Source organism: Pinus tabuliformis, chromosome 6, assembly GCF_031772625.1.
Source record: "Pinus tabuliformis cultivar Carrire ecotype Pingquan chromosome 6, CPIR1, whole genome shotgun sequence".
Taxonomy (NCBI): Eukaryota; Viridiplantae; Streptophyta; class Pinopsida; order Pinales; family Pinaceae; genus Pinus; species Pinus tabuliformis.
The window spans coordinates 1,293,259,340-1,293,273,000 of NC_142292.1; the positions used below are offsets into that span (position 1 = coordinate 1,293,259,340).

The following is a 13,661-nucleotide window of genomic DNA, read 5'->3' on the forward strand; positions in this document are numbered from 1 at the left end:
CATGCATGGCATGGTATGTAGCAGCGAAAATAGAATCTAGACTCTTGTGTGTGATAAATGTTCTCCAAGGGAAAAGGCTTTTATGATAACAGAGACTCTTAATTCCTTTGTGAGTGACCCCAGCTCCACGGACAAATAATTTAAGATATCCCAGCTTTATATCAAATAATAATTATTCTGACTCAAGTCTATCTAAAGATGCTGCATTTCTAAAGTTGTAATCAAACAGAATAACAGTCCACCTGTCCATGCTAAAGTTGAAAGGATGTCTATTGTCCCATATTGAAGATATCTATATGGGTATCCTCCAGCAGCACGCGCGTGAACTTCTTGAATTAATAACAAAATACAGTGCTCGTAAAAAGGGAAGTTGGTCATCATTCAGATGTACAATCGACAGAGGTTGGTTCATTACAGCTTGCAAGTAGTTTATTTAATCCCTTGTTGCAAACAGGGTGACCAGTTTGGAATATAACCATGTGGCCTGTATACTCTGCTGTCTGGCCATGTCTCCTCAACCACAAATCCTCTGCTTACTTCTATCCAGGCCCCAAGACTATGCAAAGGTGAACTGTCACATTCAAATCGACCTTCAGATCTAACTGAATCCACAGAATCAGCTTCCCAGCAAACTTCTGCGACCATAAAACGCCTCTTTCGTGGAACTTCTGACAAAGTAGCTTCCTCAGCAACCTTAGCAGCTGTAGCCAAAAATTCGTCCAACATCATTACCTTGGCACAACCTTCCATGTCAAACCAATTCACAATAACAGGTGAAAGCCACTCTTTCTTTGGAACTATGTACCACCTGCTTTTTTCACAAGCTTGTGCAAATTTGGCAAATTCATCTATGCGAACCCACCAACCCATCCAATGCTGTGGATTGAGCTTTGATTTAGATGTCTTAAATTTAAAACAAGAGCAATGAAATTCGTAGTTGATTTCTGGCAATACGGAAGATGACCCAATGGGAAGCCTTTTGGAAATGGTGTTGACTTCAATGGTTTGCTTTTTCTTTGAAGCATCCATCATCATCCTAGTGCAAAAGTCACAGGACCCATTTATCCTATTCTCACTTCTCCTTACTCTCAAAAGCTGCCATAGCTCATACTCATAAAACAAGTAGCCTTTCAACAGTGCACCTGGAACAATCTTCAAAATGGACTTGTGTTCTGTCTCCACCGAGCATTTTTCTTGTTTACTACTATTTCCAGCAGAAAAATACCCTTTCTCTTGGGGCTGATCCGAAAAATCTCCAATAGCATAAGTCCTGTGAAGAAAGGAAGCAGCTAATGAGTTCTGGGAGAGAGCAAGCTGATTGCGCAGTCGAGTTTTTCTGTCACAGAGAGTCTCTCCTATATGTGGTCCCAGGAAACAACCTAAAAACACATCACTTCCCCAAGTACATCCTGATAATTTAGAATGGCTTCCAATGGCAATACTTGGACCTAAGGAATGAATCCCAGATCTATTTCCCATTGAGCTTTCAGTGGGTGGATCTCCACTTTTATCAGCACATAACGAGCTTTCGTCTACCACATTATTAAGCTTATTGATTTTCCATGTGGCATGGTTAGGTGTTTCCAAACCAAAAGCCTCCCAGGGACCTGCATACAGAAGAAACTTAACTGAAGCTTCCCAATGGTGCACCTCTTCCTTAGTTGCAGCTTTATGTGGAAATTCCAATTCAGAAGACCCTTGGATAGTGTTTTTAAAATCACCAGTATGTGAATCACTTGTAGATTGTTTGCCGCTAGTTGTAGAATTGGGTGTATATGGATTAAAACGAGCACATTGAAACAAGATATCAAATTCACCAATTGTACGAGTGACAGTTTTGCTAGATTTCAGTTTGCCCATTTCCTTGTATAATTTATTCTTCTGTTTTTTATTCCCACAAGAACCTCCAATTGGTACAAAAAAATCATCAGCCATCTCTTCCATTGATGGTGCAACCAAATCACCTTCATTCATTTGCACAATGTTCGAATCTAATAGACCAATGCAATTTGTTAAACTGTCGGACCTCTCTGATTGCTTAGAAATGGGTTCCAGTATGTTGGTTTCAGAGTTTATTCCATTATTCTGATAACATGTGCTACCATACAATTTTACTTCTTGCACTTGTTGAGAAACAATAAGCCGTTCAACTTGCAAGATGGGGGAAAATCGTAATACATATTCAATGCACGCTGCAAAATGATCTCCTGGGATCATACACAAAGAATTAGATCATAAACTGCATTATGTTAAAAAACAAATAGTTTTGGTTAGATTTAAAATGAAAAGAAAAACTTCAAGCACTCAATCCTCTCCAGCAACAATAACATTACAACATTACATAGGTGTGGGCAATATATGATATGCAAGATAATATATGTTCTAGAATAAGAGTCCATGTCTTGCAATATATGTCAACTAATAAAGGCATCTCAATTTGTTTGCAAACACAGGTAGAAGTCAGACACAATGGACTATGGCAGTCAAATCCCCTGCCCCAAAGTTGGTCATCCGACATGCTTATTTGGAAAAATGGTCAAATCAGTGGTTTTCTCAATGGATTAGACTCAGAAATCCATTGGCCAACCCAGGGATAGCCATGGTAAGATATAACATAGATAAGATAATTTTATTGATATCCACAAGTGACTAAAAGAGTAAGTCAATGGAACTAGAAAATACATGTGAAATATCATTTTTGGGTTTCTCTAAGTAGAAAGAGTCATCAATGCATGAGTCATCTTGACTCTTCAATGATCATTAGTCAAAATGATCAATTTCTCATGATCTTGAATAGTCCACATTAAAGATCATGGGTGACTCTTTAATTCAGCATTTTTGGGACCTTTGTAATCTAACATATGAAATATCAATTTTAAGATTAACTACATAGAGAAAGTCATTGTCTCCCATGGGCATTAGTGAGAATGACCAATTTCTCATAATCTTGAATAGTGTATGAAAGTGACCAATTTTTCATGACCTTGACTCTTTATTTAAGCATTTTTGGGGGCTTTTGCAGTCCAACATATGAAATATCATTTTTGGGATTAATTCCGTAGAGAGTCATTAATGTATAACCCATTTCCCGTGGTCATTAGTTGACATAACCAATTTCTCATGATCCCGTAAGGTTTGTCATTTGTGGTTAAGCACCTCAAATATTTAAAGAGTCAAACATTTTTAATCTCAATAGTTAAAGACGATAGCAAGAGACCCTCCATAATGACACTATAGATAATAAGATCTACCTCTAATCTCACAACATATGTAGGGCAACTAAATATGAAGTGATCCTTAATCATAGCTCAACTAACAAATCCTCTACATCCAAGATATAGTGATTAAAGTCAACCCATCTTTAGTGGAACTAAATCCTCAATTCACTGAGTGGAATCATGAGGCCATGTGGCCAATAATGTTCAATATAGACAAGGAAAACAATGGACCATCCTCCAGCCATAAAAAGTGCATATAGAAAAGGCCTTCATAGGGATAAAGCCTAGAAAGAGAGGGAGATCCAAGTGACCTGAAAGTACTACCAGTATATGTCCCCTCTGACTACCTTAGTGGTCTCCCCCTTTAGGAGGGGAAGGTAGCTAAGGGTGTCAAGGGATTATTTTAAAGGAGGAAGGTGCTCAGTAGAAATGTTGATGGACTAAAGAAGCAAAGAAGCCTTTGAAAATTAGCACCAACTCCACAATAAGAGGTTCATAGAGGCAATGTCCTTTAAAGAATAAAGGGTCCAAATTAGGGTATCATGATTCATTCCCATGGTCATACACTATGAAGAAAAATGACAAGCATGGAAAGTCTCTCAAGGTGCAACGAGTGAGTGTCAACATTAGCTTCGAAAATGGCCTACAAAATAATTCATTTAACATGGATCAACACTACAGCATGATAGATTGGCCTTTCTCTACACAAGCCCAATCCACTAGTAGCACACTAGTCTCCCAAGCTTTAATGCTATCAAGTATGGTAGGTTTGATGATTGTGTCAAAAAGATGCATCTTCAGGGAATGTCCTAAAAATGCATATGGAAACATTGGTGCTTAAGTACAAAGAGATCCATATCCGTTGTTGAATCAAAGTTGGGAAGCAGGCTACAAGTCGAATCTAAGACCCATGAATTGGATCTCTTGTTATGAAAACCAAACCGGACAGGACTGAACTGGCCGATCTAATCATTTTCAAGCAAAAATTGGTCTGAGCCGCTACCATGGATTGGAAAAGGTCGATTCAGTAACCGGTTGGTTAGATAAAAAAGGCTGGTTCAGTACCAAACCGACCTTTTTTCATCTAACCAGACAGTTCTATATGTAACTATCTTGTTTCGTACAATGTGACTAAGGACCACTGGAAAGCATTTTTTTTTTTAAACATTAATGTATGAGTGGGGTAGCCTAAACCATAAGGTCCTACTAATACTATGTAATTAATTCTAATGTTAAATTGTTAAAAGCAACATTCTCCTTTATCTTCCATTTTCATCCTCTTACTTAATTTTTGAACATTAACATCAATTGTTTCAAGATGTTTCAGAGTGGTTCCAACATCGTTGGATTTCATATGGTGAAAGTAGAATTCTAGATCCCACTCAAAATCAACTAGACTTAACAGCTTTTAGGATTTTGGGATTGGGGGGATTACAACATTTCCAATGGAGTCTATCATGCATGAGGGTATGGAACTAGCATTTAATAAATAGCTCCAAGCCCTCTATGTACCTCAATGTTGGTGGCATTGATTATTGAACTCCTTTGTCGTGAACCTAGTAAAAATGAACCCTTCACTCAAACAAAATTTTGATTTGATATGTTAAGCTTTTATATCTTATTGTAATGCTTAGAGGGTGATATTGATGATGATGATCCTGATATAGGCAATGATTTTGATGATATGTAGGCATTTTTTGTAGTATGTTTTATTTTGGACCCTAGAGGCCATCAAAGCCTCTTTGTTGATGTATTTTTGGTTTAAGAGATGGATTGCACTTGGTGTTATTTTGGTTATATGCACCCTTGCTATATATATGAGAAACTTTGCATATTTGTGTATAGTGGTTTGGATTCATATGGATGCAAATGAATATATATGTTTTTTTTGCAAAATTTGTATATTTATGTATTTTTTGGTCGACTAGTTTCTTGGTCTATTTTCTTTCAAGTCCTGGTCTAGTTCACATTTTTTCACTCTACTTGTTCGATGAATGGTCAGGTTTTGCTAACATTGATTTAATCTATTTCCCTCTCATATGATATGAGGAGATTGTGATCACATATTGGAAACAAGTTCTAGAGCCACTTCTTTACTAGTAAGATGTTCCAGTTCACACCTAATGCGAGCACTTTTGCTCAGTCGTTCAGAGCTTAGATTCATAACATCCTTCAGTTTTTTGCTCATGATGATCTCATCTCACTGTGGATATGCTTAGTCAACCCTAGTCAACTCATTAATGGTATATCAACTCACCTCACTCACACCTGAAACGGTATATGCATATGCAGATAGTACACTATACTTTCATACATATCGTTCTGGTACTTTGGTTAGTTGCTTCACTTCAATTGCTTTACTATGGTTTTGTATATGGGTTTCCTGCTTAGACATGGTGATATGGTTTCTTAAGTGGTTGTGACTATGATACACATTAAATGTGATCTAGTAACACATTGTAATACTTACAATCTTTTATTTTCCTTGACGTACCATGGGGACAAAATTTTCCTTTACATAAATGTCATCATCTCTTGAGTCAACTTGTACTATTAGAGACCTAGGTAAGAGTAGCATGTTTATATCCCAAATGATACTTAACACTTTCCATCTTCTTAGTTAATCCATTTTTTGTCATGTCCCTTTTCAAGTGATCATCACAGGAGGTTGACTGATTAACCTACCCAATTCCCATAGGCTATAGTCAAGATAAAGGGAGTCACTTAATTTAATTATTAATGTCATCCTGAGGTGATCTTGAGTAACTAAATTAAAGAAGGAAATACTAAGTGACTTTTGATTTAATTAGAAATAAAACTTATTAAGTCACTCTATTATTAAAAAAGTGACCCATGGTATTGTTGGAAAATATAACTAGGTTCGGTCTTGATAATTGTCATTGTACTTATGTCATTATATATTTTATGTAAAATGCAAAAGAAGAAAAAAAATATTATTTTTCAAAGCATGGGTTTCATGCTCAAGAATTATTATTTTATTTAGATAAGCATGTTCTTCATGCTTCTAGGTTTTCTTGAGTCAAAGAGTCAAAGTCCTATTTGGACCTATTGTAAAGAAAAAGGAAAAAGAATTTTTAATTATGTATTTTGGGAAAAATTCCCTCTAGAAGTCAAGTTGGCCCTGCCTGTCATGTAGGCTCTGCCCCAAGGGACATGATTGTTCACACCCCTCTGGACAAGTATAAATAGAAGAAAGTTGGAGCTCATTTTGGACATACAATTTTTGGAATATATGATCTGAAATTTCGCAAAGAAAGAGGAAGACCGAAATCTGAGCAGGAGGAGGGTTTGACTTGGCTTCTAGAAGGTGGAAGGGTCTTGGATGTCTCATTTGATCTGATTCTATAAGAAGAGAATTTTCTGGGTTTTCCCCTTAGAGGGGTTTTGCCCTAGTTTGGAGTCTATATCTTGTGTTCTTTGTTTTCTTGTGATCTTCATGTTTAAGTTTTGATAATTGTTTGATGAAGAAGAACATAATTAAATAAATAAGAAGCCAACAAATTTCACAAGCAGTTATCAAAGAAAGGAAAATCTGATCTAATTATGAAGCCTCCCGATTTTTCCAACATGGTATCAAAGCTAAGGTCGGAAATAGGAGGCTTGAAGAATCTCTCGTATTGCCCAAAACTTGTCCAGTTCACCGAGATAGAGAGATTCTTCAATCTAAATGCCAACAAATTCTGGGAAATTTCTCTATGAGACGCATTCTCGGCTTAAATTAAACAGTGAGATTATATTCTATTTAGTGATATGGTTAAGCATTTGTTCAAGTTGCTTGCAGTAGATTGATGGCATGGTCTTGACATGGTCTTGACTTATGACCATACTCTTTGTGGCATAATTACGTTAGAAACGAGGTTTGCCACACTTTGTGCTCGTATTTCTACAGAGACAGTGACTCACAATATATGTAACAATGACTTGTTGTTTCGATAAGCGATGGATCACATAGATGTTTTGGGTGGTTTCAATTTATGAAGTATCAAATGCTTCATTATGTTTCATGGTGGATCGCTCAATCTGAAGGGCTTGCATTGATGGCTAAAGGCTCTATTACCGCTCAAACTAGCAGGAGTCCTAGAAGGGGGGTCCTATAGTGTTAGTTTTAGGTATGTTCTATGCTTAGAGCAATTTATTTCAATTTTCACAATTAGCTCAATATCCTTTCCAGATTAGCAATCACATTAGCGTTAAAGTAAACTGCAGATAGAACATAAACATAAATCACAAAAGACAAGCCAAGACAAGAGGACACAAGATGTGGCGCTAGCCAGGGACAAACCCCAATGTGGGGAAACCCTTGATCAATTCTTTTTCTATGTTCTTCAATAGTTCAGCAGAGAGAGAGAGAGAGAAAGATAGTACATTTACAACAGAAGTCAACACTTTGACTTTCTAGATAAGAGAATAGATAATCTCTAAGAGGATGAGATCAGTTGAAGACATGCTGCTTCAACTGATTCTCCAAGGTGACTCCTTCACCTATCATTGTGCTGCATCTCGTCATCATGCTGCACCTCACCGTGCTGCACTGCCGCACCCATCATCACAAAGTTGCATCTCATCATGCTTTATGACTGTACCCATCACTGTACAGCATCTCCTCTTGTTGCACTATGTTGAGCTCTTCATTGTACTATGCATGCTGCAATACATTCTTGCTGCTGCCATATGCTCTTTCTGCTGTCATATGTTCTTGCTGCTGCCCTATGTTGCTGTCATATGTTCTTGCTGCTGCCCTATGTTGCTGCCATATGCTGCTGCCATATGCTCTTGCTGCTGTCATATGTTCTTGCTGCTGCCCTATGTTGCTCATTACCATGCTGTACTATTGCAGCTCCATACTGCACCATGTTGCCACTCCTTTTATCACAATGCTGCACTTGGTTACCAAGCACACGACATGTAGCACTACATTTCTTATGATGCCTATCATGCTGTAGCAGCGTTCCACATCATGCTGCTCCAACACTGTCATATCTTTGCTGTAGCAGCATTCCACATCATGCTGCTCCAACTTTCATATGGCTGTAGCCTTGGATTCTCCAACAGACTTCCAAACAGCCTTTAAAGGACAACGACATACCTTAATAGAATCCCTCCCTATCTGCATTTCTGCCTGAGGGCATGTGACAGCCTTTTGCTGCCCTACGCAAGCCCAGCTGTGGTGCTATGGCCTGCGGCCTAGCACAACAGCATTTGGTCTTTAAAACATGTCACCATCATCACACGTTTAGCCCTCAAACTCGGCCTAACAGCTAGCAGCGTTTTAGGTCTGCGTTAGAAGTCTCTTTTGTTGTGATGATACCTGCGGCTAGGGCATATTTAACATCAGTTGTAACCCTACCTTAGATCTGCGGCTAGGGCACATTTAAGGCCTCCTCATGACAGCAGATTAGGGCATCCTTTAGACAGCGTATAAGGGTAGATGAGGGCAACGTATAGGAGCAGATTTAGGTTATGAAGGAGCCTCTTTACTGCGGCCGATTGCGGCTAGACCACCCTCTGCGGCTAGGGCATCATCCTGTGGGACTGCGTTTTTCCCTTAGAGATTCTTTTTTCCACTAAAACCCAAAACAAGTGGAGAAGAAAAAATCTCAAGAGAGTTGTGTGTGCAAATGACTTGCAAGGCACTTGTATTTATTCCAAAACGTGGAGCACAAGTGGGGTATATTAGGTTGCTGGCCAACCTTGACGAATTGTCCCATAAAACAAATAAATTCATATCTCCATGAATACTTATCGGAATCAGATGATCTTTAGATCAATCCTACACCTCTCGATGAGAGGGATCCAAGAAAAATATCAGCTTCCATTAATAAGATGACCCACATGGAGTTTGGCCCTAGTTGCCAATTTTAACACTCCCTCTCAACTAGGGAGAACTCCATCTGTTGATCCATATGTCCAACTGTACTATCTCTGCCATCAATGCATTGCACTGCTCTGCTCTGCTAAACTCTGCTTTGCTTTGCTTTGCTCTACCCTACTGAACCATGAAGAAGAAGAATTGATCGAGAATGTCTCACACCATTCTCTACTGACCCGAAGTCAGTTTTATTGATCCCAGATCAATATCACAAGAGAGTGCCTCAAACCACTCATATTGATCCCAGATCAGTGCCATTGATCCTAGATCAATGGAGGTCATCCTAGCATAGGGAGTACGGTAGATACAACGATGCGTCCATCGATAGTACTACTATTGTCCCTAACCTCATTTCCCTGCTCATTGATCAGATGAGAGGTACTTCCCATGAGTTCCAGATTGCATGGGTAGGATGCCTCGACAGGAGAACTAATCATCCTGTCCAAAGGAGAACGAATCATCCTGTCCAATGGATGCCACAGAGAACTAATCATCCTAGCCCATAGGAGAACTAATCATCATGTTCCACAGTCACCACGGAGAACGAATCATCCTAGCCCACAGGAGAACTAATCATCCTGTTCCACAGTCGCCACGAAGAACTAATCATCCTGGCCCACAGGAGAACTAATCATCCTGGCCCACAGGGAAACTAATCATCCTGTTCCACAGTCGCCACGGAGAACTAATCATCCTGGCCCACAGGAGAACTAATCATCCTGTTCCACAGTTGCCACGGAGAACTAATCATCCTGGCCCACAGGAGAACTAATCATCCTGTTCCACAATCGCCACTGGGTGTCACAGGGGAAGGTTGAACCTTTTACCCTGTACATAGTGCACCACCAGGGGATAGTGAGTCGCCCTGTGGTCACATGTCACTCCAAGAAGTACCTCGCGCCCCCGTGGAGCTCCTAGAGCTCAATACATCATACTCAACCCTCATAAGAGGGTCTCTCAACGACTCCAAGTCATTCGGGAAAGTCACAGTTTTGACCTTTCCCCGGGGCTTTGACAAAATGTCTACGACCTGTACATCAGTCTCAATGCGATGGAGCCTCCTCGCTCATCGACTTACAATATCCCAGATAAGACAGTATCTGATGCCTATCTGCTAAAGCAATCATCAAATGCGAGATTTCTCAATAATCGAATCCCCCTTGGTTGTCACAAAGAATCACAGTGGTATTAATCATGTGTACAAACAGCTCACTAATGAGCTTCCACAACCAGGCAACTTCACACGAGATCATACTCGTAGCTATGTATTCAGTCTCGGCGGTGCTTATGGCAACCGACTTCTGCTTCCTGCTCATCCATGATATCGAAGCAGAATCCAGAGAGAACTAGCACTGAGAAGTGCTCTAGTGATCCTCCACACTGCCTGCCCAGTCAGCATTCGAATAATCATGCGGTTTCATATTTCCGGCAATGTATCTCAATCCATGAGAGATTGTGCCCCGAAGATATCTCAGAAGATTCTTGGCACCAATCCACTAAGGCTCAACCAAATATGAGCTCACCATGTTAACTGCAAAACATATGTCCGGACGGAAGTTCACCAAGAACATCAACGCGAATGAGTTTATGAAACTTAGAGGCATTTCCCAAATCTGGTCCGACATCACTACCATATAACTTTTGAAGGTTAAGATCCTCGAGATAGTCACAGGCTTGCAGTTTATCATTCCATATCTGAAAACCAACTCCCTCTTACTTCTACAAATGAGAGGGTATGCACCTATCAGAAATAGGTCGTCCTCATAAGGTGCCGGTATGAGAGGTCTATCATCCACAACCTTCGGGTAATAGTTTTGATCGGTTTCACTCCTAGTGAATCTCAGCTTCATCAAACAGCTATCAATCCTCTCATACTATGCCCGGGGTGTTTTGCTTCAAGCCATAGAGGGATTTCTTCCACCTGCACACATGAGAATTCCGATCATGAATCTCAAACCTCCTCAGGTTGTTCCAAACCTGTGGACCTGCTACATGAGGGGAATGGTCCCCTTGTAATATTTTCCTTCGGTACATCTCAGACATGTACTTTCATGCTCCTTTTGAATTCAGACATCCCTATCACCATCTGACTCACAGACCTCCGGTGCTATTGTAATATCCCTTATTAGGAATATACCTCAAACACAAGCAAACTCCAACCAAAGATGGACTGGGAGGGCAATTACCAGATATGTCGCCTCTAAAAAGAGGATGAGATCCGGAGGCTACCTAACCCTTTCCAGACTCTGTCTAAGAGTATAATAGAAACACACAAGTGGTATAATAGCCGAGAATGCTCAAAGAGATACAAATAACAATGATACAATATATATCAAATAAACCATAAGTAGATACACAAGAAATGCAGAGAGAATGCTAAGCCATTTTATTATACTAAGTAATAAAATGAGTACAGGAAGTGATCAGGAAGATGGCACCTCTACTTGCACTAGGAAAGTGAAGAAATACACTCAGAATAGGGAAATAATGGCCCCTCTCTGATCTGCGTCCAAGCTGCTGGGAAACTGCTATGCTATTGCTGCTGCTAGAAATCAAATGAGGATTTGGGGCTGCTCAATGTTGCACGAAGCGGGAGCGAAGCGGAAGCGCGGAGCGCGGAAGCGTCATTTTCCAAAAATCTAGGAAGCGAAGCGTCCGCGGAAGCGTCTGCTATATATATATATTTTTTTATATTTTTTTGCATTTATACTCAAAACAAACATCCCAAATACCAAATTAATTGTAGAAGACATGAAAACATGCATATTTTTGCATAAATCAAGATAGATATGGCATCCATAATTCCATTGTAGTTACTAGTATGTACAACAATCATCTATATTCTAGCTATTACAAACATACATCAATTTTTTAAGCATATTATAAAACATAAAACATTTAAGCATATTATAAAACATAAAACATAGAGCATATTATGATTTATCTAGCAAGTGAGCAACTGTCAACATTTGTCATGTCCAAAATTCAAATAATAATGTTTACAAAATATGTCACTTGGTCACCGCCAAGCCAAAAAGGTTCAAAATTCAAATTCACAAGTCTACAAGTCTAATGAGTAATCTATGACAAAAAGAAGTAGATTGTGAATATATCTACTAATCTCTCCTCCTTCCACCACGAATAGAACAGAATGGGGGCTTTATTCTTTTCTAAACTCACCCTAAACTCACCCTAACCCACCCCCTCATGCTAAGTTAAGTTAACTTTTAAAAGAAATTAAAAAAAATTTAAGTTAATTTTTGCTGCCCGCGGGTTGCGTCCAGGTTGCGTCCAGGTTGCGTCGGGTTGCGTTCGGGTTGCGTGCGGGTTGCGTGTGCTTCCGGGCGGGTTGCGTGGCGCAACCGGATGCCCGAATCGCCCTCCGAAGCGCGGATCCGGGGCAACGCCACCTAAAAACCAGGAATCGTTTTTACAAAACGGAATCGCGCTTCGCCTGGAGATTCCGGAACGATTCCGTACGGGTCGCGATTCCGGCTTAGGATCCGGGGGGGGCGATTCCTGCAACTATGGGGCTGCTCCCCTCCTCCGAAAAGGCTAAAACTCTGGAATCGGACTCTACTCAAGAAACCCAGAAAACCCATAAAGCTCTCGAGGAATGGCCGACCCTCGAAAATCACCCCCTTGGGGTTCTGCGCAGTTCCTCACTGCTCTGCGCTGCCACTGAATGAGATACTCCAGAAACCTGCCTAAAACCCCTGCCAAAACTCCCCACTATGCAAGGGTTGATCCCCTGCTCTATCTCTCAGCACCAAACCTCCTGCAAACCCTCAACCCAGAACTGCGTCCCTCTCACAGTACTGCGCAATCCTTTAGAACTGCGTCCCTCTCCTAGTGTTGCGCAGTCCTCCAAAATGTTGCCACTACTGCTGCAAAAAGGCTGATGAAACTACTGCTGAAATGCCAATGGGAATACCTTGCCCGAGCAGGCACTCAAAGTCCCCAGGGGCTAAGGGTGAGATCTCCGAACAAAGACACTCAATGCACTAAACAGTGCTGCAAACTAGCTAAACAGCCAACGTGCTCCAAGTCGAAATGACTATCACAAATGCTCATAACAGAATGATCAAAATGAGGGGGCTCCTCTCTCATTTATAGCCTTTGCCTCTCTCAATCCCAAGGCTCACCTCCTCCTGCGTGATTCCCATCTTGCCACGTGTGTCTTCCCTCCTGCACAGTCCCTCCATGTGTCTGTGTGGGCTCCATTTCTGCATCCCCCTTTGGCCCCCTTGGCTCCCCTTTAGGTCACAACGTTGTGCTACTAGGAAGTGACTTTTTATTCTAAAAGTGAGTTATATCCCCCTTCCTCACTTTTTTATTTACAATTAACTATAGAAGGCAAAATTTGGACAAAATCGAATATTCCAATTAGCCATGGCTAATTAGGAATATTATAGTCTCCCCCAGCAAAATGTTGCTTGTCCTCAAGCAACTGAAGTGATGGATGTTGTAAGATCTTCTCACTCTCCCAAGTGGCATCCTCATCCGGCAAATTCTTCCATCTCACCAAGAATTCCCGAACCGTCCTGCTCCGC

At 40.5% G+C, this 13,661-nt stretch overlaps 1 protein-coding gene across 2 annotated transcripts in view; it reads right to left on the bottom strand.

Annotated features, from left to right (window-relative positions):
* Positions 1-291: 291 nt before the first annotated feature.
* Positions 292-13,661, bottom strand: part of LOC149263344 (uncharacterized) — a 197,706-nt gene continuing 184,336 nt past the window's right edge. For both annotated transcript variants that reach the window (XM_089426156.1, XM_089426158.1), the window contains one exon: positions 292-2,207. In XM_089426156.1, the coding sequence (XP_089282282.1) occupies positions 430-2,207 (1,778 nt within the window). In that variant the 3' untranslated portion in view covers positions 292-429. The remainder of the gene's footprint in view (positions 2,208-13,661) is intronic.